The 27,749-nt window shown below is 44.5% G+C and overlaps 1 protein-coding gene and 1 pseudogene across 2 annotated transcripts; one reads left to right on the top strand and one right to left on the bottom strand.

Moving 5' to 3' along the window:
* Positions 1–317: 317 nt before the first annotated feature.
* Positions 318–19,781, bottom strand: LOC147828205 (melanoma-associated antigen B16 pseudogene; annotated as a pseudogene). The gene is made up of 4 exons (XR_015451180.1): positions 19,706–19,781; positions 12,051–12,127; positions 6,733–8,574; positions 318–2,526 (listed from the first exon to the last, which is right to left on the bottom strand). The product of XR_015451180.1 is annotated as a melanoma-associated antigen B16 pseudogene (transcript).
* On the top strand, positions 18,819–25,077 carry LOC101724293 (insulin-like peptide INSL6). The gene is made up of 2 exons (XM_087210904.1): positions 18,819–18,980; positions 21,381–25,077. The coding sequence occupies exon 2, from the start codon at positions 23,768–23,770 to the stop codon at positions 24,371–24,373; it is 606 nt and encodes a 201-aa protein (XP_087067030.1). The 5' UTR covers positions 18,819–18,980; positions 21,381–23,767; the 3' UTR covers positions 24,374–25,077.
* Positions 25,078–27,749: the final 2,672 nt, after the last annotated feature.

Below are 27,749 nucleotides of genomic sequence, written 5' to 3'. Positions count from 1 at the left end.
GATTCTTGGAACAACTGAGAATACTGAGATAGAAGACCGTGGGCTTTAGTCTTAGACCATATATAGTATCAGGGAAATAGATTTCAAAATTAACTGAGACCAGAGAGGGTTCTTTTCGTGGCCCAGGACACTGCAAGGGTCTTTGCAACCAGGGTGATAGAACACCCGCAAAATGGAGCTGTGCCGCCCTCATCAGTGAGAGCCATGGGGAAGAGTGCAGGTGGAGTCAGAAGCAGTCAAGGGGATGCTAGTGGCTGTGCAGGAAAGCTGAAGTGGGCAAGGCTGTGGAAAGAGATGGAAAGGGCAACAGAGCCAAGGATGAACCTGAGCGCTTAGCAGAGCCCGTGGGACAGAAGTTGGAAGGCCGTAAGCTGCTCTGTGCAAAAGCTGCTAAGGACAACTCAGAATGATATTTTCAGTTAGTTCAGAACAAATGACAAGACTGCATTGGGCCTGTTACTAGAGTCCTACAGCACTACAGGAAGAGACTACAAACAGAGAGACCAGAGGGAGAGAGAATGCTCATTGGAAATGTGTGAAACAAACCTGCTGAAGAGGGAATGAGCTGGGACAGCAGCAGCACACAAATATCATCAAGGAAGCTTTAGCGGTGCCAGTGCAGCATGTAGCCCCAGAACTTGGGAGGCTGAGGCAGGGTGACTGAGAGTTTTGGGCCAGTCCGAGCTCCATGCTGACATGAAGGCCAGTAGCAAGAGCCTGTGTGAAAAAATAGAGGAGAGGAGAAGAGAGTGGCGGGAGGGGGCAGGATGAGAAGGGGGAGGGGAGGGGAGGGGAAGACAAGGCTACCGCAGAAGGCCCACCCTCATTACACTCTTAGGGGTGGGGCTGGAAAGTTCCACTTAATTGTCCACTTCCCTGGATGAAGAGACTCCTGGACTGGTGATTGGATCACGGGGGCCCCACACCATGCACAGATGACTCCACGGATGTTCACAGCTACACGTGCTGTTAGGAAGTCGGCCCAGTGGGCAGCGGGTCCCTGGGAGCGTCCCTTTGGAGGGGACATCTCTCACTGGTGCTCTTCCCTGTGCTCCGCTTCCTGGCCACCATGAAGTGAGCAGCTTGGTTCTCCCACACCTTCGGCCCTGATGTCTCCATCTTAGAGACAGTAGATCCTGGACTGAAACCTCTGAAACCGTGAGCCAAATTAGACCTCTCCTCCTCTGAGTTGTGGACGTGGGTATTATGTTTTGGAAAGCGGACCCAACCTCGTCCGAAAGTCAATAGAAAACAGTGGAAGTTTTTCCTCTAAGATCCAGGATTAGGCAGGGAGGCCCATTCTCGCCACATGATTTCTACAAGTGGAATCCTTGCCAGCCAGAGCAGCATGCATTGGGATAGTGCCTTTGAATTGGCTCCCACAGTTTCATACTGGAGACTGTACACAGTGGTACTGAGCACACAAAGTGATCAGGAGGAGACAGAAGGGACAGCACGAGTGTGCCTTTTCCAAGATAACCTCGAAGCATGGCTTACACGCTGTGTGGTTACAAGGGAGGGTTACATGCTCAGTTAGGATCTCCATACAAATCAAACCCTGGCCCTCAGACAAGGCTGGCTTAGCCGCAACTGTTCTGGGGTGGAAAAGGGCTATTCAAAGGCCATACCCCTTGAGGATGCAAAGGAAATTTTAAGCTAGTCCAGAATTACCCAATCAGTACTGATATAGATGCCAACAAGTATGCAAACATTAACAAACTCTCAGTTTCCAAATTTGGAGGAAAAACCTTAATGACATCATGCATTGACAGAGTATCAAAGCTCTTCTAAATGAATGATATTAGAAAAATTAAAGCTTCCAAAATTGTACATTGCCGGATTACTCATAGAAGTAAAAAATGCATGGATGACACATTCTGGTTTCTCTTCAGATTCATTACAGGACCTACATTCTTTGAAAACTAACATTCTTTTGGAACAAACTAAGGAAATACCATCTTGGAACAACAAGTGAACATTGTCACTCTGCCGTGACTAGGTCTGGTAGAAACTACTACCCCAGGTATCGGAACTTGGAGAGGCCCTGAACTGGAAGCAGCTGTGAATGAAGTTTGGCTGGTGCTCTCTCTCCTTCCTCTAGCAGCCTCTACATGCTGAGGTGCGAAAGCACCCAGGTTGGTCCTGTGAACCTGGGCCAACAAGGCCAGGACTTTATCCTACTGGTTTCAGCATGGGCTCTGGGTCCCACAGGAACTCATATTGCACAGGATCACTGTTGGCCACCTGCTGGTACTCCAGGCACTTTTGCTGCACAACGTCTTGGGTGAGCAGCTCCCTGGGCTCCCCATAAAGAACATGCTGCTGCCCAGCATACAGCTCTGTCAGATCCAGTGCTCCCCAGACCAGACCTCTTCTTCAGTGGCACGCTTGCCTTCAGGATGATCACACCCAGGACAGGTAGCCAGAGGCCAGACTTGCAGGCACACACACGAAAACTGCATATGGATGTTCACAGCAGCTCTCTGGGTAAAGACCAAATCATGGGAGAAAACCAGTTGTCCTTATCTGTGGGAGTGGATAAAAGATCATTAGTCAGAAGCTTATGGTGCATATCTGTAATCCCTGCTACACAGTAGGATGGATGGCAACTTCAAGGCCCGACAGGGTAACTTAGGGAGTCCCTGTGTCAAAATGAAAAACTAAATAAACGGGGCCAGGTAGCAACTCGCTGGCAGAGTGTCACTGGGTTTGTTCCCCAGTACCACTAAGAGAAAACAGAAAAGCTCTGTTTTCTATAAGACATACCAAGCCGTAAGCGAAAACAACACAAAGGTGGTACAGGCAACAATCTGAGTTCATCTCCAGGTCATTATGCTGAGTGACACAAAGCAAATCATAAAAATCAATATATATCTCTTAAGTGTGTAATATTCTCTAACGGACAAAATTAAGAATTTGTATGTTTTCCACAGCCTTCGCATTTCAATTTTGATGCATCTGAAACATTAGCTTGTTTTTTGGGATATTTGCATGTTTTCATAATTTAGATTGACTTATGAGTTATACAACTTCTACTTCTGATGAAGATCGGCTGGAAGCACCGGGCCGCCTGAGGACACTAACTATCATACATGTGCACTGGCAGCCATTCTGTGCTAACGGACAGCAAAGAGTCTACGCCGCTCTCTTCTCGAAGTTCTACTTCGAAACTCATGATCTCTGCATTTGATGTTGAAGGAGAGCAAAGCATGGAAGGTGCTACAGTGAGTATCAAGAATCTGGCCTGGAATGAGTGCTATTATTTGAGTCATGCACAAATGGCAAGGCCTAGTCATGTGGTTATTTCTAACTACAAGAACACTTTTATCTCTCCCTAGGCCCAGGAAGGAGAAAAAGCCCAGATACGGAGGAGCACTTGAGGCCTCCCTTGCACTTTACAGAGTAGGTCTCCAATAGACAAACTGGTAGAACTTTTTCTAATACCCCTTTCAGTTCAAGGCTCAGTTTCCAAGGTCAAATTCTGTGAAATTTTCCAAACATTTTCCACATCCTGTCATGTTGTGTTTCTCTTTTTGGGGGATTATCGCCACACACGGGCTAACAGCGAGTGTTTTAAATGATCCCATACAGTGAGACTAAGCACTGAAATCTCCCTAGCCATTTTTGGGTTGGGCATTGAACCCAGGACCATGACACAGAGCTACCTGCATAAACATCAATTGCGAATTTTTTATTTTTATTATTTTCAGATTTGGTCTGTCTCAGTTGTTATGTGGCCCTGGGGTGACTTTAGATTCTCTTCCCTCAGCCTATGTGATTCCTGGGATTACAGGCATGCATCACCATGCCTGCCTGATATTTTGCTTTCTTATGATAGTTTGCATCAAATCATACCTGTATTAGTAAGGTTTTTTTCACTGTGACCAAATTCTTGAGAAAGTAAACTTGAAGGAAGAAATTTGTCTTTTGGTTCAAGGTTTCAGAGATTTCAGTCCATGGTCAGCTGGGTCCACTGATTTTGGGCCAGAGCAATCCCCACAATCCCATCACCAGGCCTTTGAGGTACATTTTCAATACAAAATATGACAATACCTTTCCACACATAGCTATGCCATAATTTTTAACACCTTAAGAGGGTGACAATTTTCTACTTCCTATTGACTCATGGTCAAAGTCTAAATTTCTACTATCTTCAGGATGAGGGAACACACCTGACAGTGGTGCTACACCCATAGAAAAGAGGAAAAAGAAAAACAAGATTTTCCCCCTGGGTTGTAAGTCAGAAAAGACACAGTGTTGAATTACTTCTGTCTTTGCTGAACAAAGATGCCATGTCTGGCAATAAAACAGGTTTCATTCTCTGAAGAAGTCTGGGAAGGTCACGAAAACATCCACATGAGATGCGTCACCTGGTGAGTTCCGTGTGCTTTACCATACCTCTTTTCCATGGATGGAGGCTTCATAAGTTACCACAGATTCTTCTAACTCACATTTTGTCATTCTTTAAACCCCTGCCAAAATAACTGCCCTGAGTTTATTGTTTGCCAAATTGCAATGAGGGGAACCTATTACACTTCTCTTTGAAAGAAATGAGTGCTGCCTCTCCATGCCCTTGGCATATTACACCCACCTCAGGAGATTTTAGGTCACCGATCTCCAGAGACATCCTTCTTTTCAGAAACTCCTTGGAGCTCACATGTATAGAATACTCAGTTTACTTACTGGGTTTGATTGCACGGGTAAGCTCAATCATAGATCTGTGTGATCAGTAACCAGTTCCCAGTATATCATCTGATGAAAGCTCCACTGCAAATGTCACTGTGACTTCCGTGCACTCTCTCCAACTTCAGTATTAGACCTCCCAATGGATGACACAGCAAAAGAGACTCTCCTCAGCAGCTTTCTGGAAAACTACTTTTCGAATGTGGAAGAGACACCCAACAGGGTGGTCATGCCAGAATTTCATTGTCAAATTTATCTTCTAACTGGAACGTGATTTGCCCTCAGAGGAACGCCAGTGTGAAGAAACCAACAAGGAGTGGGAGTGCGCTCTGGAAGGGGGAGGACAGGAGATTCCGCACTGTTTCTCCCCATGAGAACAGCATACAACCCTTACAGGAGGGTGTGCTGAAGGCCAGCAAGTCTGATTCCAGTATGAACAAGAGGGCACACTGTAGACAACCAAGAGAAACATGCCATAAGGCAAGGAGTCGGCAAAATATCAGCACGGAGACCCAGGTGGTTCTCAAGAAATCTTGGGAGAAGGGGAAGCAGCACTCTACCAAAGGAATCCCACAGATAAACAAACCTAAAGTTGTGTTTGAATCTGATTTCACCTTCCTGTCTTAATCCTGCTTTAAGTTCATTGGTCACAGCATGTTTCCTTTTACATCCTGAGAGTCATGAAAGGATTCTGACAATAGAAATCAGCCCAGGGACAGAGGTGTAATCCAGGTGAAAGAGGCAATTCTAGATGAACTCAATAAAGAGGTCTCACCCCAGTGTGGATGACCAGATATGTGAAAGAGGACACGATCACACGCGCTCAGACCAGAGTGTCAATTGGCTTGGATAATTCCCATCTTCTAGGACCATGTACAGTGTGTAAAGTATATGAAGAAGATGGCAAAATGCCTGGTGTATTTCAAGTTTTTGCTGAAGAGCAGTTATTGCTTTGATTATGTAGAATTCAAATCTACTTTTGGGATGGGGATTTGGCTCAATGATGCTGCCACCTGCCTCACAAGCACAAGGTCCTGAGCTCAATCCCTGGTACCAAAAACTATCTACTTTTATCTGTGTATGATGTAAATACAGGCTTTCTCAGAAAACAAAATGCCATGGGGCCGGGACTATCCAATCAGACAAAAATTATCATCAGCAAGTAAAACAATAATGTTGCGCCCTCAACATTCAGAATTTAATTTAGGTTTAAGGCTGCCTTCTTCAGTAGTATGATTGAAATCTTGTGGAAATTCAAACTCCTGTCCCTGCTCGAAGTTGTCCTACAATCCAAATCCTGCTTTTATTCATGCCACACCTCTCCACCAAATGTTTGCCCTTACTTATGGCTTGTCAAATTACAAGCAAGATAAGCAACATACAATTCCCTTTTAAGGGGGACCTGGGGTGCACGCTTGTCATCCCTGCACCCTGGGAGGCAGCAGTGGGAGGATAAGTTCTAGCACACCCTGGGCGATGTAACAATTTGGCCAGGTCTTGACTCAAAAATAACAAATAAAATGGGCTGAGGATGTAGCGTAGTGCGAAGGCCCTGGGTTCAGCACACAGTACCTCCTCCCAAAATGTTGCCCTGAAAGAAGTGAGCATTGTCTCTCCTGGGTGAAGGCAATGCATCCCCACCCACACTTGATTTTCAGTAACTAGTCAAAGGAGCATCATCCTTATTCCTCAAAAAACACTTGAATAAAACATGCCGTTTGTGTAGTGATCAACTGTATTGAAGAAGAGAGGAGAATGTCTACCATTTCTGGCACAGGTGAGAAGCCTCTCAGAATTACCCAGGATCAACAGAGAACACTGATAGACAATTTTCACTACAGGCTTCCGGGATTCAAATCTGAGAAATACATTTTGAGAGGCTAGTCCCTGCTCGCCATTCCTTCATCCTCCTCTGACACACAGTCCAGCTTGAACTAACGCTGAGTTCCTTTAAAGAATTTGGTTTTCAGATGTTCCAAGCAATGCTTGTGAGAAAACACTTACACAGAAACGGATGTGGACTTGCCCCCTCCTCCTCCGTGCACGTACCTTCTTTCTACTTGTCCTTGGATATTAGAAGGCCTATTTTCCTGTCTCCAAGGCTACTGCTCCTACGTTAAAACTCTACAGGTGGCTTCTCAGTTCCCCTGACCCCAGGATCCCCAGTAGTAGTGTGCTGCTTTCCCAGAGCAGGTACACGATTCAGGGTTGGAGAAGACGGAACCAGTATCCGCATTATGCCATTCATTCAGCTTTATTTCTCCTAAACTCGGTAAAGCAGATGAACAAAGCCATTTATAAGTCATTTAATTTTACAGAACAAGACACTAAAAGGAATAAGAAAAGGGAGCGACTTTTATAATTTCTACTTCTTTCAGCTGATGCCAGGTGCATTAAGACTGAGATCTTTCATATTTCCAAAAAAAGTCTATGTAAATTCAATGTGTTGTTATATTCCACATGACCATATAAAATGATGCTTTGAGATTTCATTTTATCATATAGACATGATCATACTAGTTAATCTCATAAATGGAATGATGTGTGAATATTATTATTTGGATATTCAAGATATTGAAACTAAGCCTCTTTTAAATGAAGTAACATTTGTTGAAAAATACAACCTTCAAAAATAAAACACTAAATTGTCAGGTTACACATTGAAAACTAACATGTGAATGATATATTCTGTTTTCCTGTCAGACCCATCCCACCACAGGTACCTATATTCTTTCAATACTAGCATTCTCCTGGAACAAACTATCTACTCTTGGAACAATAAGTGAACAATCCACCTGTCACTTGACTAGGTGTGGGAGAAACTACTGCCCCACGCTCAGTAACTTGCAGTGGACCTGGAACCGGAAGCAGCGCTCAGGGAGATACTGGCTAGTGCTCTCTCCACATTCTCTAGCAGAGCCTCTGCATGCTGAGATGGGAAATGACACGGGTCAGTCCCCAGAATCTTGGCCAAAAACTCCAGCACTTTCATCTTGCTGGTTTCAGCACAGGCTCTTGGGCCCCACAGGAATTCATACTGCAGAGGATCACTGTTGGCCACCGGCCGGTATTCCCATACTTTTCCTTCACAAATTCTTTGGTGATGACCTCCCTGGGCTCCCCAAACAGGAGGTGATCCTTCCCAGAATACATCCCTGCCAGATTCAGTGCTTTCCAGACCTCCTCTTCAGTGGCACGGTTGCCCTTCATGAAGATCACACCCAGGACAAGTATCAAGAGGCCAGTCTTGGGCATGCTCTCTCCATCACTCCGCATCCCATCGTAGGAGAAGCCCAGCTTGATGAAGACACCATAGCAGTGGTTGATGGGATCCACTTCCTTCACATCTAAGCCAAAGACCGTCTCTATGCTCTCACAGGCTCGCAGTAGGATCTGGGGGAAGTACGCCTCATCCTCCTGCATGATAACCTTCAACATATCTGCCTTCCTTATTGGCTCTTTCATTTGATACTTGAGCAGCATGAAACCCACTAAGAAGGACACTTTCTCATCCAGAGCATCACGGGGCACATTCCCAGGGGCTGCCGCAGCCTGTCTGGTACTTGAGATCTGCTCATTACCTTGGCTACTAACACCCTCCTCAGAATTGCTCAGAGAGAAACAGGAATACTGAAGGCCCTCAGAAGTATTGCGTGACTCAGCCACAGGTGCCTCCTCCAGAGTGCCAGGAACAAGAGGATGGCATGAGGAGGAAAATTTCTCTTCCTCAGCCCGGCAGACCTGGGCTGTCTCTAGGCCTGGGGTCTCACTGCATACCTGAAGGTCTTCATCCTCTAGGCATGCTAGATTTTCCTGACACTGAGACATAATGGCGTGAGTGAACGGCTGGAGGAAGGAAAGTTGACAGAGTGGGCAATGAAGAATCGCTACCTAAGGGAGAAAGGAAGAAAGGGAGGATGTCAGTGTCCTCAGCATTAATGCTCAACTATAGTGGCTCTGATGGAAGCTTCTACCAAACACTTTACCTGAGAAGAGTGCTATAAGGCCTCTCTAGACTCTTGTGCTCCTGGTTTCTATGTCCCCAAAAAACCTGAAGGAGCAAGTAACAATCCTCCAGAGGGCACTGCCAGAGATCTGACTGGAGAATTCTCTGGAATCATAGGAGACAGCAACGTTGGGCTCTGTATCACTGTCCACTTCATTGCTGAGGAAGGTGGTAGATTATGTAGGAGATATCATTTGTATCCAGGCAGGAGCGATGACTAATGAGTGTATTTTTACCCCCTCTGACAATTGCAGTGGCCTCCCCAAGACATCAGATGATTTGGTGAGGTGTCGCCTGTAACTCAAACCCTTCCCTTTTCACTTGCATGTCTAAACATAAGGCTAGGATTGATTCTTTGGGAATCCAACTCTTTGTAGTAGGTGATCATTTATATTTCTTGCCTTAGCTTCCCGTGGGTCTTGAGGCCTAACCACTCTCAAGCAAGTTCATATCCTCTATCTACAAAAGCAGCTCTCTGTCTTACTTGCCTGTGAATAAATCAAGGAATGACACTGTGTATCCACTGGCACTTCCCTGGAGCAATTCAAGGGCTAGATGGGAGAGAACACTGTGTTCTGGGGAGGGCCATGCACTTGCTTCAAGGCCCTAATCAGAAGCACTGACAGCATCTACACACTGCCGTCTGCTAATGTGATATGACACTGGCATTTGGATCAAGAACAACTCTCGGGGACTTGGGCAGGGGCTGAAGGGTTAAACTGCACGACAAAAGCAGGCTTGCTCTGTGAGAAGGGAATAGCTAAAGACAAGAATTTTAGATTAGTGAGGCGTGTTGTATCTAGCTGTTGTCATTCTCCTTTCCCCAAGAAAGCTGCCTATCCTTGAGACAGATCCTTGACCCAACTGCTGTATTTCTGGCTTTTTTCTCTTGCACTGATATTCTGAATAAAAGCCAGAGAGTTCTCAGCTTCACTGCTGCTCCTAGGAGTCTCCCTAATACTGGGTGCTTATGGTTGAGAGAGCCCCTCTGACCTCCTCAGTGACTGGACTAAGTCTCATCTCTGAGCAATCCTTCTTCATCGTTCGTGGCACCACAATCCCACACTGTGACAAACAATCCTGACCAAAAACTCCCCAGAAGTACCACTGTGGGCCACTGTTCAGCTGAAAGCTGCCTATGGCTCCCTGGCTTGATAAAGTTGTCACGGTACTTTGGTAACCCTATGCCTGTGGTGGAGTCTTCCCAGGCCTTACTGCATGTCTCCATGTGCATCCTCCACATTTCCTGGGCACCATACACACTGGAGGCTCAACATGCAACATTCATACTACACCACCACCTCCCTAAAACACCAGTGCATGAAGTGAGCTGGTGAGACTGGGCCACCATGTCCGGATCCTCTAATGGAATGAACAGGAGATTGCAGCCAGTATGTCTATTCTCACTTACACTGTGGAGGGTGGTCATTACTTGGCCCTGTCAAGGTCGACACAACTCTTTACAGTGTGGGATGCTCCTTCTGTCCTCTGAACTGACATTGCTGACTTTGACTAAGTACCTATGTCACTATGACCATTCAGGAAGAGTCAGCAACATCACATGTGACCATGTTTGTCTCCATTTTCCCAAGTGCTGTGGCAAGCCTGAATTCTGTTGGATCAGTGTGTTCTGAGATGTGTGTTGTCATCCTGACTCTGGGGCTTTCCCTTGAGTAATGCAACTTTTTGGGACATACAGCAATGCTTCAGTTCAAGAATACTTCCGTTTGCAAGCAATTTGGTTCTCAAACAAAAGCGTTCAGCAAAACTTTGCTTCCGTTCACAGAGTCCACATCAGGCGACAAACATGACCACAACCATCTTCCCCACACAAACACAAATAGAGCCATCTCCCCCAAATCAGGAAAGAAATCCATGTGTAAACCAAGGTACCACTGTAATATCACTTCTTCAGACCCAAACCTTCACAAGTCTACATTTACCTTACATGAAATACAGAGATATGATAGACTGACTGGTTTACCATGCTTCCAGCAGCTCAAATCATGATGAAGCAAGGAATGATCAGACGCCATCTTCTGAAATGCTGCTTCCTCGGGCACTCAGTCAGTGTTTAATCCTTCCCTACCGAGCTACGGTCCCCAGTTCTGATAACTATCATCGCTTCTGCTAGAAACTGGCCTCACATCCATGAGACAACTGGGAAGGAAGGGATAAGACATCTCATACATCTACCAAACCTGGCTTACCAGTGCTCTCACCAAAGGGAAGACCTCTGCATAAGGGTAGGTAGCCTCCTCACACCTCTTCAGGGTCCTCACTCTGATCTTGGTAGGCTTTCTGACTCATTCTCCAGCTTATCTAGAGGGCCCTCCAAGGGATGGATGTGATGTGGGCCCTACACAGCAAAATACTTCCCTCGCTGGAAGCCCAGGAAGGAAAAGAACGAATACCTCTTCAGGTGATGCCTGCCTGAGACCTCCTGAACTGAGCGCAGAAATGGAGTTGGTTGGGCCCCTATTGTATTTAGGGGGATGATAGCGTCGGTCCTTGACCTCGCCTTGCTCACCACTTACTCCTATGTTAACCAGAGACTGCCTTTGATACCAAGACACTCACTTCCCTGAGAGGTGTGAAAATCAAATGAGAGCATAGAAATTCGGACCATTCCTGTCAGGAGGTTCTAATGGATCAATGCAGCCAGAGTGAAGTTATGAGGGTCCCAAATGTACTAGAATAAACATCTTCCCAGTAGTCACTTAATGTCTACACATTGGCTCCTGCTCCTGTGTGAATCTCTCTCTGTTGGCCTGCTATCCCTTCCTTATGCTAAAGACTCACCTCCTAAAGAACAACTAGGAGGAACTGATGGAATATTACATATGTGTGGCTCTGCTGGGAGCCCTGCCCTCTAGATCACTATGGCCAGGCCTAACTCGCCTTCTCCCATGGATGAGGCAGGGCCCTGAGGGAGGAGAACAGGACACAGGAGGACAGAGGGCGTGGGGGAGCAAAGCCTGGTGGAGAAGAGCACTGGCTTCCTCCCTGCCCATTGGCCAGCCAACCATCAAGCATGACATCCTGCAGACCTTAGCTACTCCCCTGGCTCCACTTACACACCAGCCCCCTTTTCCTCCCCCTGCGCTTCCCTTATCTCCACCACTATAAGTAAATGCTCTGCTGTTGCCTGGTGGTCTTTTTCTCCCATCAGGAGTTAATGCCCCACCTGGCCCCACCCTATATCTGTCTTTTCTTAATCTCCCACTGTCATTTCTCACTCTGTGGAACCTTTAGCCATGGCAAGGCTTGACATCCCATGATGGACAACATGGATGCACATGGTGGGGCCACCTGTGTTCTGAGCTGACTGGCTGTATCACAATTAAATTCGAGTTCTTACCTTAAATTCTGCCAGAACCTGGGAATTCTCTGTCCGATGATCTGGTCACGCACTCTCACACTGAAGCCCTCACTCCTCTAAAAGAAAACAGAAAGGACACCATGAAGTTATCTGACCTGTTTGTTCCTATCCCACGTTCTTTCCAGAGTGGACCAAAGAGTTTGTGTAGAGGCTCAGGTTGATCCTTTATTTCAGAGTATGTGGTTCAGATGATCTTCTGTCAGAGTGACTGAGTCCTCACAGGGCCTGGGATTTATCCACCTGACCTGAGTTTGCCCTCCCACCATAAAATCTCCTTCCCACTAAAAGCCACGTTGTAGTGATCGAGTTTCTCTTCCAGATATCTCTGCTGAAAACTACCCAGAGTTCCACGTGAACTGTGAGACCACATATGTGCACGTGGGGTCTTTTTCCTTCAGACACATCTTGCTGAAACCTCTGGAAACCCAGCATTACTTCTGTGAACCTGACAAAATCCAGTTGTATACTTTGAACAAAACCTACATTTCCCTGAGAGGTCAGAAGGAAATGAGACATCTCCTCAGGCTGTCATCTGTCCTGTTGGTCTCCCAGGACCTTGCTGACAGCAAGGGAAGAGCTTTTTGGATCCTCCTCTGCCTGCTACTTGTTATTCTCGCAACCTTCACATGCACTCTGAATGTGCCGCCTGTTATCTATTATCAGTCAAGACTCCAACTTTCTCACATAGCCCAGAAGGGATTTTTGAGACACCTCAGGCACGGGACATCCAGAACAGACCACAGGTCCTGGATACTGTGCTGCACTCTCTGCTTTGGGGTGGGGGATAACCTTAAGAATTCACTCAAGGTCCCCACCTGGGGTCCTTTCAGGCCTCAGAAACTGGATTTCTTTCTCTGAAGACACGATGCTGCCTACGTATGACTAAGGCCTCACCACCTTTAGATTCTTTAGGGAGATATCTGTGGGGAACTCTTTCCTCCACTGGTGCCCAGAGACTGGGGACTGACAGGAGGGCTGAAGCTCAGTCCTTTGGTCACAATTCTGCAATGATAGCTTAGTTACTCAAAGAGGTTTGGTTTTGTTGTTTTCTGTTTTCTGTACTGGCCACTGAGCCCAGGGTCTTTGCATTGAGATTCATCTCCAGTGCTTTTCAATTTTTAAAAAAAATTTTGTGACAAGGACTTGTTAAGAGGCTAAGACCATCTCTCTGGGCTGGCAATGGCCATCCTCTTGCTACAGCCTCCCAGATTGTTGTAGTCACAGCCTTGTGACATAACACAGGGTTTTTTCCTGCCCTGCAGTACTGAGGATTGAACCCCAGCAGGCCCTGTGCACTTACAGGCATTGTTAGTTTAAAGCCCCCCAGCAGCCTTACTTCTACTCTATGTTTAAGGCCTGCTCACTGCTTCATTCCATCCCTCATTCCACTTCCCAGCCCAAGCTCTATCTCTTACCCCAGGGATAAAAGCTTCTGCCTTGCCTCTTGGGGCCTGGTGGAAGTCTACTTCAGACTCCCAAAATGCTACTGTACTTGTGCTACTAATTCTGCCTTGATCAGTAGTCTCTGGTTCTTAAATCAACCTAATATTTGGTGCTGAAACTTGGGAGGCCATTGTGAGGTGACGTCAGTCCACAAGGCCACCCTAGCTCCTGTCATCCTTCCACACAACACCGGCCATCTTCTCTGATCCAGGAAGTAAACTCCTAGGAATCCAGTGAGTCTCTGGATCTCCTCCAAAGGTCCTTGCCCCTTCCTTCCATCCATCTGTCCATAAGTCCTGTTACTCGATCTTGGTCCTCCCAGGCCTGGGGCGCTGTCCTCTTCCCCTGGTCCCTCAGGAGATGCAGGACACTGGTCTCCTGCTGGTGGCCACCATTTCCCTGAGATTATTCAAGGACACTTCTGTCTCTATGGTTTTTCTTCCTTTGACCTGGAGACCCTATCCACTCTACTCTAGGCAACTCCGACTCAGCCCTCTGACTACCCGAAGACTCACCTTTGTTTTAGCTTTTTAAAAATCAAAAAACCCTCTACCTGGGAGGGGGAACTATCAAACCAAAACAATTTATGACACCTTTGAATCCCAAATACTTCAACATTTAAATACCTTTATTCACCACAAGGTCAAGTGCTCAGAAGTGCCTATACAGACATGTTGCCACCTTCTCAGTCATCCTTCACTTTGGTAATCCTCTACTACATTCCAACTTCTCCTTTGTGATCAATCTACATTTGACTCTAATTCTCTCCTCGCACTTGAATTTGATCTCTCCAACCATCCACCTCCACCCCCACATGTCCCTCAAACTTCGGCCCCTTCTTCTTCATCCTCACCTTTTCCCTCCCTCCCTTTCTTCCAGTCTTCCCAACTCTACCATCAGACGTTTCTTCTCATTCTACCTCTTCTCCCTTTCTACCACCCTTTTGCCCACCCACTGCCCACTTTCGTGCACACCGACTCTCTCTTAAACCACAGCCTCTGCCAGCCTCTGCCCTCATTCTCTGTGAGGTGGCAGAGCAGAACACATTGTGCACATCCATGATCCCCTTTTCCTTCTGACCTCTCGCAAACTGAAAAACATTTAGGATCCAAGGAATTCTAACTTCTCACCCACTCCTATAGGCTCAACTGGCAAGATGTTAATTTTATCCTCATTTCTACCACCACCCCTGAAAGAAGGACAGGCATCTGAGCCTCTGCATGGCTTTCTCAGACTCTCTCCACGTGTGAGGCCCTAACCCAATGTAGCTGACCTTCCTGACAAAGACCCTAAAAGGAATTATCAGGCTGACTCCCCTAACTTAAACAATATGTACCTTTGCATCTCGCATTTGATAGAGGGAAAGAAAAACATGCCATTTAAAGCAGTAAATTATGACAAAAGTCAAGAAATCACTCAAAAACTAGATGAAAATCCAGCAGCCTTTATGAACAGATTCACAGAAGCCATTCTAAAATGGACCACTCTAGAGCCGGTCCCAGCTCGGGGAAGGAAGCTCCCCACCTTCATCCCAGGCTACTGGGGCCAAAAAGGTGAGCCGGTCCCAGCACCTGGAAGGAAGCTCCCCGCCTCCATCCCAGGCTCCTAGGGCCAAGATGGTGTGCTGGTCTCACCACCTGGAAGGAAGCTCCCCCCGCTGCCATCCCAAGCTCCTAGGGCACAGAAGGTGAGCTGTCTGGGCACGAGAAGCACCCCCACCCCACAATGAGAAGACACATAAGCCTCAAAAACAAACTTCCGGATCACCTAGAGCATCCCCAAAGGGAAACGAGATGGAACACTCTGATACTCAACCACCTGGACTCTCTGAACTGGCAACAAAAGAGGATCTGGGAAAAATGAAATCAGAAATACTTACTCAGATAACAGCAAAGATTTTGCTCATGGTGCAAGACATGATTAATAAATCTAGAGAGGACACAGATAAAAAAAATAGAGGATCTGAGGAACATGATGGAATCCCAACATAGGAAACAAATGGAATCCATAAAACACATACAAACAGATTTCCAAGAGATTAAAAACTCCATCGAAAGTCTGCACAGCAGAATGAACCAATGTGAGGATAGAATTGCACATATAGAAGATAAGATTGCAATTAGTGAGGAGGAAAAGAGAAATTGCTTTAAAATTGTAAGGGAACATGAGAAATCAATCCAGCAGCTGCTAGACGAAGCAAAGAAGAATAACATAAGACTGATTGGAGTCAATGAAGAAAGAGGAGAGAGTGCAGATGACATAAAAAAACTCTTCACAGAAGTGATGGCAGAAAACATCCCAAGGAGGGGAAAAGAACTTGACATAAAGATATCTGAGGCATATAGGACTTCAGCTAGCCTTAATCAAAAAAACCCTACACATAGGTATATAATAGTTAGGATTCCAGAAATCCAACAGAAGAATAATATTCTACAAGCAGTGAGAGAAAAGAAACAAATCACATACAAACGAAAGCCCATCAGAATTACAGCAGACTTCTCAATGCAAACCCTCAAGGCAAGAAGAGCTTGGAGTGATGTATTTCAAGCCCTAAAGGAAAACAGCCTCCAACCCAGATTGATGTACCCTGCAAAACTATCTTTCAAAATTGATGGAGAAATAAGATACTTTGATGATAAAGAGCACCCCAGGAACTTCATGAATACCAAACCAGCACTCCAAAAAATTTTAGAAAATACCCTAGGAAAAGACAATGAGGATCACAACCCCAGGAAACCCAGCAGAATGAATCCACTGGGCGTGACAAATTAAACGCAAAGGGGGAGAATCCAACCAAAAGAAAAAGTCATGACAAGGCTTTTAAAACTTTTGACATCATCTCCTTAATGAGTGTATAATTCAATCTTATTATTGTACTGATTAGTATTTTTCTGATTCTAGAGGTGCACACCATGCCTTGTGCTATATTGGCTATTTATCATCTTTTTATGTCTACATTTTAATTGGGTTGTCTATTAATGAGCTCTAAGTATTCTTTATATATTCTGCTCATAGGTTATATGTATTGGAAATATGGTCTGTTTAAGGACTACTTTTCATTTTAATGATGTCATTTAAAGTTCTAAATTTTGATGGAATCTCATCAATTTTTTTTCTTTTATACATCATGTTTTTTGTATCCTAGGTAGTTCTTGCCTACCCTGAATTCATAAATATTTTCCCTTATAATTTCTTCTTAAAGTTTTATACTTTTAGGCTTTCTTATTTAAGTTTACAGGCCCCTTTAAGTTATTTTCATGTATGGAAAAAAAGGGTTGAGGTTAAGTTTTTATATATGGATACCAGGTGTTCTAGTGCCATTTGCTGAAGACACTATCTCTTCCTCAGCTCTTGAATCGAGTTTATATTCTATAATATGCTAATGTTAAATAACCTTTCAAAAATTCAGTGGACCATATATGTGTGGTTCTATTTCTAGATTCTCTGTTTCATTCAAATGATCTATATGTCTTTCCTTACACCAACACTACCTTGATTACTGTAGCTTTAGAAGAAGTCTTAAAATTGGGTGCTAAATGTCTTCCAACACTGTTTTTGTTTTTGTTTTTGGCTTTTCTGGCTCCTTTGTACTCCTACATAACTTTAAAATTTCAATATCCAGTTCTTCATTTATAGCAAGTATAGACAGACTTGAATTTTTATATATACCTTGTGTTTTCTAATTCTACTAAATTCAAGTACAAGTTCTACGGGCTCCTAGAGATTTCTTAGTATTTTTCTCTGTAGATGATCATTTCATCTACATATAAAGATTTAGCTTCTGCCATGCCAATCCTACCCTAGTTATGTCATTTCATTGTCAGACTATTTTGGTTTAGACCTATGTTTCAAAGTCTAATGGACAGATGAAGAGTAGGCATATATGTCCTATTCCCCACTTTAGGGAGAAAGCATTGTATCATCTCCATTCATAGAAGGAGATTTTGTTGGAAGTATGGAGTACATGTCTTTGATCTGTTGAGAAGGTTCTGTTCTACTTCTAGTCTCCTGATAGCTTTTACCATGAACAGCTGTAGAATTTAGTCCAATACTCTTTCTCCAACTAGTGACAGGATCATATGGCTTTCTCCTTTCCTCTGCTAAAAAGATGACCTTTGGGGGTGGATCTTCCAATGCTGAACCAGCACTGCCATTCTTTTAACAAAACCACTTTCTACATCCTGCCAGATCTGACTTCTAAGTGTTTGTTTTGTTAAACAAATTTCTATCTATGTTCATACTTTTTTCTTCTATTATCTTTATCCAGTTTTAGGATTAGCACAATGTTGCGTTCCTAAATTGAGGGAAGAAGTGTTCCTTCTTTTTTCTGCTTTAAATGTTTGATATAATTTATCAGTTAAAATGTTTATGAGCCTGCTGTTGTCATATAGGTAGGTTTTCAACCTAGGAATATACTTTAATAGGTGCTATTCAAATTTTATATTTCCTCCAGAGTTAGTTTCATTAATTTGTCTCCTAAATTACTTCTTAGAAGTTGTCAAATTTATTTCAAAAAGATTTTTGTAATATGCCTTCTATATCCTTTTAAATTCTGTAAAATCTGTGGTCATGTCTCCTAGATCTTAATATTGTAATTTTAAAAATGTATAACTGATATTGTGTAACAGGAAGAAAAGGTTTAAAAGACCAGGGGAATTGGGAGGGGTAGGGGAAGGGAAAAAAGGGAAAGGAAAAAATATGAGAGGAGGAAAAAAATGGAAACAAGGTCTTTGCAAATAGGGAAGGGTGGAGGGGGTGAAGGGAGGGCAAGGGAAGGGGGAAAAAAATAAGAACCAAGAGACTCATGTGATGGTACAAGATTCCAGTGATGACTGTAACTGTATTTTTTACCTAAAATGTACCAATAAAGTTAATGGGGAAAAAAAAATAATAATAAAATGCACCACTCTAGATCCTGGATTCAGAGGCAGGAAAATTGTATTTACCTACACTTTATTTCCCAATGCTCTTCAGATATCAAAAAGAAATTCCAAAAATTAGAGGAGGTGTCACAGAGCCTTAAAAAAGATGTCACTGAGGCAGATTTCAAGGTTTTTAATAATACAGACAAGGAAATCGTAAAACAGAAACAGGTTAAATTCCAGCTGCTGGTATCTCCCTTCAAGGTAATCAAAAAAAGAAACGAAGCCCTAGCAAGGTCTCCTCAGAGCTTCCAAGACCATGTTTCAAATGAACACTGAAGGACAATGGGCCAAGGACTGCCCAAAACTTCAGCCCCCACTAAGGCCATGTCCCACCTCCGGACAAAGGGACATTGAAAGTCAGACTGTCCCAGACCTCTGGGAGTGGGGCCAAGTGTTCCAGTCTCAAGGCCGACACTGATCTGTCCTTCCCCAGTCTGCTGGAAACACCTACTGAGGACGACTGACTGGCTAGGCCCAAGTTCTGAGGCCCCTGTGACCTCCATCACCACAACAGAACCCAGGGTTTGTCTCATAGTAGCAGGTAAGCCAATCTCTTTTCTTCTAGATACAGGCTCCATTTAGTTGGCTTTATAAGAACACACGGGCATTTTAGACCTCTTCTCTGTTGCTATTATGGGGGTTGATGGCCTTATCTCCAAACCACCCTGTATCAAACCTCTGCTTTACACCTTAAAAGCAACCATTTTTGCACATTCCTTTCTAGCACTCCTAACCTGTCCAGCCCCATAAATGGGATGAGATATACTTTCAAATATACATCTTATCATTGCCAGTCCATCTTAGCTACTCTTCTTCTTAGCCCACACCCCTCCTCACCACAGATGACACAAACTTTACCTCCATTATACCCCAAAAAGTCAATCCCATCAGGTGAGACACTAAATCCCCTCAGCTGCTTCTCATCACACTCCTATCAAGATTACCTCAAAGACCCCACCTCCCTCCCCAATGAGATACAATATCCCTTAGACTGTGAGCCAACACACAAAGAATTCTCTACTACTCTATTACCTTATTCTGGTCCTCCTTAGAGACTACCAACAGGAGATGTCCTAGACTTTTCTCCTGATAGCCTCTCAAGCTGACTAGAGGCCCCTTTATACCACTGGGGCTCAATTCATCTCTCCTCCAAACTCGCCATGATGTACACAAGCTTCATAACACCCTCTTTTTTTCTCCATAACACTGGCCCTTATAAAAAGATTTACTTCTAGCCCAACATCTAGAACACTCCTTCCATCTTACCTTCCAGCTTTTAAACAGGACAAATCCCTCTCTGGTCCAAGATGGCTTGCTGTGCCTGTCTCTGTCTTCAACTTATATGGCAGTCTCCACCCCCCAGTTTGCCTAGAGAAACACCCACACACAACTTGATCTGCAAAAAGGCCTAGGCCGGCCCTTCAAAGGTCAAGCCAATACCCTCCTTAAGTCTTACCCAAGAGCCGTGGCACACAGGCCTATCAAACTCTTTCAGACACACTCCACTTGTTCCTCTAAATTCCCTACAATTACCCACCCAATTACTGGATCCATAACCCTGGATACCAAAGACCCCTGCAGTTAAGCAGTATTATGGTCCCCTGCACTGGACACTTCCGTCATACACCCAGTCCTCTTGTACTTTTAACATGAGCCAACACCGGACAGTCCCTTTAAGGGAAACACTTCTTGATGCAAACAGCCCATTCCCATGAGGAGTCCCTGAGACTATGAAACTCACGGGATCAATTATAAAATCTCACCTCAGGCAAACAGAAAGTTCACCCAGTCTGTTCATTTCTCTCGACCACCTACAATCTCAACCTTTTCCCCAGGCCTAGCTATTCACAAGCCCTCTGGACTATTTCCATGAGATCTCATTAGTATCTCATCCCCCAGTGACTCTGTATTAATAGAACCGATAATAGGGGCTTCCTTAGCCAGTGCCATATTGGTCTGGGAAAGCGAACCCAATCCTTCAGCTCCATGGTGGCTGATACTTTACAACACCTTCTCACAACTTGCCTGTTCCAAATAGGAATCTTTTCCCTTTGTAGCCAACAATCCTTCCTGTGCCTACCCCACTAACTAGACAGGAACATGTACCTTAGCCTGTTTGTGCCCCAATATCAATGGAGCCTCCACCAACCAATGCTTCCCCATCCCCATCACTGACTACATCCACTAAAAACGGGCAGACCCTCAACCCCCCCTCGAAGAACATTAGAGACACCCACAGAAGGAGCCCCCGGGGTGGAAAACCTGACCACTTCTCTCACCTTCTACCAAAATTTATCACAGGACTTACAGGAAAGCCTCAATAAAATCTCGCAATTCCTAATCAAAATCCAGAACCAGTGGGACCATTCATGTTCTGCACCGTGATGCATTTCGTCTGACCAACAGTTCCAAAACTTCACCCGGCAACAGGTGGACAACATTCTTCTACTAAAACACAAAAAAACAGATACCAAATATTCTCTCAGCAGTGTAGCAGGCACCTCTGCCCTGTGTTAGCAGGCTGTAGTGGCACAAGCTTCTTGCCCCTCCACAACTCAGCTGTGTTACACTGGAAGTAGCAGAACTTGGCTGTGTTCACTCCCAGTCAAGGTCAACTGACTCCAACTAAATTCTTCCCCTCTGAATTAACGTTTGTTCTCTTCGACAAAGATATGCTTGTGCCACTATAGCCTGCTAATATTGGGCAGAGATGTTTGCTACACATTGGGGTGGCAAAAAGATAACCCTAAACAAAGATGCCTCGACACATCAGAAAGTAGCCAAAAGAATGCAATGGCCTGGCCAGTTTCCGATCTTACCTGCCCTGTCCCCAACAACACCCTTCATTCTTATATTTATTTTATTCTTATTACCCCCTTTTTTCTAGTTCTAACAAAAGGCTGAAATGTTAGCTTAAAGCTCCCCTTCACTTCCGTTCTAGGTCTAAAGCCAGCTGACTTCCTGATTCCGTCCCTCATTCCATTCCCCAGCCCAAGCTCCCGCCCCTACCTCTGGCTTAAAAGGTGCTGCTCTGACTCTCAGGCTGGAAGATGCTGAAGTCTCTACTTCAGACCCCCAAGATGCTGCTGTTTATTTGTCTTGCTAATAAATCTGCCTCCAGTTGTCTCCGGGTCTTAAATCAACCTAACAGGCAGTCCTCCTCCTTTTAAAAACATTTTTTAAATTTTTGAGATAGATCTGGAAATATTGGCCAAACGGAGCTCACACGTACAATCCTGCCTTAGGCTCTAGTCATGGGATTACAGGCATTTGCCACCTACCCAGCTTCCCCGCCACACCCCCAACTCAGCGGTTGGAGCCAAGGACCTTCATACTGAAGTACATCACCAGAACTTTTGAAAAAAACATTTATTTTTAGTTTTCCATTTTTCGTTGTTGTTGTTTTGTGTTGTTTTTTGTTTTTTGTTTTTGGTCCCGGGGATGGAACTCGGGACCTTGCACTTGCGAGGCAGGCGGCAGCACCACTGAGCTAAATCCCCGGCCCAAAACGTTTTAAGTGATATTAATTAATATTTTTGATTTGTTTTTGGTACCGGGGATCGAACTCGGGTCCTTGCACTTTAGTCAGGCTTTTTTTTGTACGGGGATCGAACTCAGGACCTTGCGCTTTCGGGGCAGGCGGCGCCACCACTGAGCTAAATCCCCAGCCGTTTAGTTTTCCAATTTTGGGGCAGACTCTTGCTAAGTTGGTCCGACAGGACTCCAACCTGTGATCTTCCTGTCTAAGCCTCCCAAAGTGCTGGGGTTTTGTCCACCACCACACCCGCAAGGAGCTTTTCTCTTAAATAATGCAGGACTAAGGATTCCTCCCCCTGCGAAACAAGGCCTTCGCCCGCATCAGACCCGGAGAAGGGGGTGTCGAAGGCACAGGTTCACGCAGACCTTCAGGCTGACGGCTCCCAGAACTACCTGCGGGAAGCGAGGTCACGCACTGCGAGGTTCTCTCCGTGCTGTGGGGCGCACGTTGGGTCCCCTCAAGGCTCACTTAATCTTACCTTAACACTTGGCAGCGCCTGTGACAGCTCCTTTCACCCTCTTCGGACTGGACACCACCAGCTTCTCGCCTTGCTTAGGATCAAGTCCCTCACAGACCCCACGCACCGCGAGGAGGAAATGAAGGGGCATCACATCCGGGTCACCCCTCTCACTCGGGAACATTCTGTGCCCTCTGCAGGGTGCGCTCTGCGCATGCTCCTGGGCTCCTTACTGAGCTTGCTGCATGCAGGTCTTTACCCAGAGTCTTCGTGATGACTTCTTGGTTTTGGTTTCTTTGTTTGTTTGTTTTTGTTTGTTTGTTTGAGACAGGGTCCCTGTTATGGGTTGTCCCTCCAAAGGCTCATGCCAATGAGGTGGGGCTATTTCGGAGGAGGTGGCTAAATCTAGAGTGTGTGATTGATTTGCGGTGCAATGCTAGGCCCGAGGGCACTGGCATTTAAGGGTGTGAGATTTAAGGGGCAAGAAGATACTGTTAAGGTCTCTCCGTGCTTCTGCTGTCTTCCACCACCGTGAACTGTTGCCCCTCTGCCATCTGCCAGCCTGCTTTGGAGTCAGCTGATTATGGACTGAAACCTCTACAAACTGCGCGCCAAATAAGCTTTTTCCCCCTTTAACTTTCAGTGTCGGCTATTTTGTCTCAGCAAGGAGAAAGTAACTAAGACAGTCTCGCTATGCAGTTTAGGCTGGCCTTGAATTCACTCTAGCTCAGGGTAGCCTTGAACTCGCAGACATGTGCCACCACGCCCCTCGTGATGACTTCTGTTGGGCCCTGGGCTTTTCTCTTGCTGAGCAGAGTTTGCACTCCCGCCGGTGTTCTCCTCGCTTGACAGCCCTGTAGAGTGAGCAGGTGCTTGTGCTGGGGAGCCCCGCCTGTAGCGTTTTCATGCAAAAAGCAGTGCAAGAATTGGCAACTCTGTATAACTCCTTGAATTCTGCAGTACTGCTTCCTCATCATCATTCATAGTCACCCTCATCTTTGTTCTTTTCTTTTTGATTCAGGGCTTCCTAGAAAATAACACCTCTACCTCCCACGTGCCACCTCTTGAGTCCCTTACTTACAGTAACCACTGCAGAGCTTGGATTGTTTCTCTTCACAGGTTCCAAATGAGATGGGCCATTAGTAGGACTAGAATAGGTCACGGAGTATCAGAGAAAACACACACTGCGATATAATTCCTTCTTTTCATCAGCCAGACTTTGCCTCCTGCTCAACAACTTTTAAAAAACTAATTATTTCCCGGGGCGGGGGCGGGGGGGCGGGGCCAGGAGCTACTAAGGCAGTTGCAGAGCCCCGGGGCCTGCGGGCGCAGGATGTCGTGGCTTCTCGGTTTAAGTCTGCTGTGGCTTGGGCTCCTGTTGGTTCCCTTCTCCTATGAGCTGAACCAAGAGATCAGCAGAGCCAGGAAGCTGTGCGGCAGCCACCCGTTGAAAGAAATAGTAAAACCCTGTGGCAGTGCTGACTGGAGCCAGTTCCAATTTGAAGAAGAAACCTCTTTGGCACAATTGGTTCCCCAGGCCACTCCGAAAGTTGAAGCCCTTGGCCTCGAGCAGTTCAAAAGACCCGAAATGCCTTTCCCGGTGTTGGGAGGAGTCACAAATCCAGCCTCTACTTCTGCCTCTCAGGAAGAAGCAATAAACAGTTGGAAGAGACAGTCATTGCCTGAGTATCAGTATAAAAAGACCAACTTGCTCCTTGATAAGACAAGAAAATTTTCTTCATCACACGATGTCGATCCATACATTCACAAAAGTGTTAAATTTCAGAAGAAAAGTAGAAACAAAATTAATGCTTTAAGCAATACATGTTGGGGGAATCATCCTCAAAGGAAACGCAGAGGACACTCAGATAAATGTTGTCTTAGGGGATGTACAAAAGAAGAACTTGCCATTGCATGTTTTCCATATACTGATTTTTAAAACAATGATAAAAAGGACTATCACTTGTGCTTCAGATATATTAATCATCATAAGAACTATACATACTTAATAAAAGCTCACTTTTAAAAAAAAATTACTTCCAATATGTGAGAGGTAAAGTGTAGTAATTTTGTGATTCTCTCAGTTTTGTTTTGGTTTTTTTTTAGGTTGTCTGACATGGCATAGGCAGATGATTACATTTTCACTGAATATTATTTTTTCATATATAATAATGTATTTTGCTACCCTCATTACTGTTATGCTTTCCAGTCCACCACTGAAGAATGAAGCAGGCTTGGCTTACTTCTTTTTTTCTTGAGGTCTCTTCTGTTTTTGTATCCAAGGAAACTTGCTTGTTAACACGAATGGAGTAGTGCTAAATCATTTATGGTTTTGTTTTCGGCTCGGATGAGTTTACATATGATGCTGACCTCATTTACCTAACTGATACTGAAACTAACCTCCAAATTTAGGTGATCCAGTGATATTTGGAGAATGGCCATGGAGTAGGGCTTCAGTTGACATTTCTCAATTACAGTTTTCTACTTCTAATGATATTTTTAGTTATTTAAATTTGTTAAACATTGATCCATTTCACTTGGGTATTCAAACATATAGGTACGGTACTTATACAAAAACCATTTTATAGGAAATGCAATACATAATAATGTACAAAACAGTAGAAGAAATCCTGTATACTTGACACTCAGCAAATCCGTCTTTAGTTGTTAAAAGGAGAAACTTGGTCAGATAAGTGTTTTCTTATGAACAGGACTGTTCTTTGAGAAAAAGCATTCCAGAGGTAATGCTTCATACTTCTGCTAGATTTGTAACACTGTTTCAGGTAGACAGCTCTCCATGGAAGTGGTAACATACCTTTGACCAACAAGTAGTGTTACTGGAGCCTAGAAGTGGCTTATAGGCCCTGGAACTGCCACTAATTTAATGTGAGGGGAACTGGCTCAAGAGAAGGGTGTAGCAGTTGAAAGCAGAAGTCGCTTGATGCTGAGATGTAAAACACCCTGGGCACTCTGATCCTCCTTCAGTCCTGTCTCTAACTTATGCCTCATTGGGGGGCCTGTTTGCCATCCAAAATTTAGAAATTCAAGGAAACAAGACTCAAACACTGTATCAAAATGGGCAGAGAAAAACAAGGGTGAACAATGGATCTGAGGAAAACCAGGTTCATAACACAGGGAAAGATAAAGTGAGAAAAATCATTCACAGGCTGACAAAAGAATGTGGGTCATAGAAATAACCATCACTTGTTTATGATGGAAAGATGCCTTTTTCAAATTTGATCAAGCATAGCTACACAAATCTTGACTAAAATCATGCACCCTGTGGAAACTTTGATACCTTTTACATCAATTATTGAGAAATAAACATGCAAGCTGAAACTACTAGCTAGTCTACATTTTAAAATGATACTATATAGCATAGTAATGAGAAATGAGATATAAATCATAAAATAAGAAGCAGTGCTGCTATCATTAAACAAGAATAGTGAGCACCCGGAAGGAAGCTCCCCTGCTGCCATCCCAGGCTCCTAGGGCCAAGAAGGTGAGCTGGTCCCAGCACCCAGAAGGAAGCTCCCCACCTCCATCCCAGGCTCCTAGGGCAGTGAAGCTCAGCCAGTCCCAGCAGCTGGAAGGAAGCTCCCCAACTGCCATCCCAGGCTCCTAGGGCCAAGAAGGTGAGCTGGTCCCAGCACCCGGAAGGAAGCTCCCCTGCCTCCATCCCAGGCTCCTAGGGCCAAGAAGGTGAGCTGGTCCCAGCACCTGGAAGGAAGCTCCCCTGCTGCCATCCCAAGCTCCTAGGGCACAGAAGGTGAGCCGCGTGGGCGCCAGAAGCACCTCCCCCAGAAATGAGAAGACACATAAACAAGCCTCAAAAACAGACTTCTGGATCACCTACAGCAACCTCAAAGGGAAACGAGATGGAACACTCTGATACTCAACCACCTGGACTCTCTGAACTGGCAACAAAAGAGGATCTGGGAAAAATGAAATCAGAAATACTTACTCAGATAACAGCAAAGATTTTGCTCATGGTGCAAGACATGATTAATAAATCTAGAGAGGACACAGATAAAAAATAGAGGATCTGAGGAACATGATGGAATCCCAACATAGGAAACAAATGGAATCCATAAAACACATACAAACAGATTTCCAAAAGAATAAAAACTCCATCGAAAGTCTGCGCAGCAGAAAGAACCAATGTGAGGATAGAATTGCACATATAGAAGATAAGATTGCAATTAGTGAGGAGGAAAAGAAAAATTGCTTTAAAATTGTAAGGGAACATGAGAAATCAATCCAGCAGCTGCTAGACGATGCAAAGAAGAATAACATAAGACTGATTGGAGTCAATGAAGAAAGAGGAGAGAGTGCAGATGACATAAAAAAACTGTTCACAGAAGTGATGGCAGAAAACTTCCCAAGGAGGGGAAAAGAACTTGACATAAAGATATCTGAGGCATATAGGACTTCAGCTAGCCTTAATCAAAAAAACCCTACACATAGGCATATAATAGTTAGGATTCCAGAAATCCAACAGAAGAATAATATTCTACAGGCAGTGAGAGAAAAGAAACAAATCACATACAAACGAAAGCCCATCAGAATCACAGCAGACTTCTCAATGCAAACCCTCAAGGCAAGAAGAGCTTGGAGTGATGTATTTCAAGCCCTAAAGGAAAACAGCCTCCAACCCAGATTGATGTACCCTGCAAAACTATCTTTCAAAATTGATGGAGAAATAAGATGCTTTCATGATAAAGAGCACCTCAGGAACTTCATGAATACCAAACCGGCACTCCAAAAAATTTTAGACAATACTCTAGGAAAAGACAATGAGGATCACAACCCCAGGAAAGCCAGCAGAATGAATCCATTGGGTGTGACAAATTAAAGGCAAAGGGGGAGAATCCAACCAAAAGAAAAAGTCATGACAAGGCTTTTAAAACTTTTAACTTCATCTCCCTAATGAGTGTATAATTCAGTCTTATTATTGTACTGATTAGTATTTTTCTGATTCTAGAGGTGCACACCATGCCTTGTGCTATATTGGCTATTTATCATCTTCTTATGTCTACATTTTAATTGGGTTGTCTATTAATGAGCTGTAAGAGTTCTTTATATATTCTGGTCATAGGTTATATGCATTGGAAATATGGTCTGTTTAAGGACTACTTTTCATTTTAATGATGTCATTTAAAGTTCTAAATTTTGATGGAATCTCATCAATTTTTTTTCTTTTATACACCATGATTTTTGTATCCTAGGTAGTTCTTGCCTACCCTGAATTCATAAATATTTTCCCTTATAATTTCTTCTTAAAGTTTTATACTTTTAGGCTTTCTTATTTAAGT

Source organism: Heterocephalus glaber, unplaced genomic scaffold (assembly GCF_053883595.1).
Source record: "Heterocephalus glaber isolate CG9 unplaced genomic scaffold, H.glaber_assembly_v1.0 deba00001234, whole genome shotgun sequence".
NCBI classification, from domain to species: domain Eukaryota; kingdom Metazoa; phylum Chordata; class Mammalia; order Rodentia; family Bathyergidae; genus Heterocephalus; species Heterocephalus glaber.
Note: the sequence above shows the minus strand (reverse complement) of the source record. Positions and strands in the feature narration are given on the sequence as shown.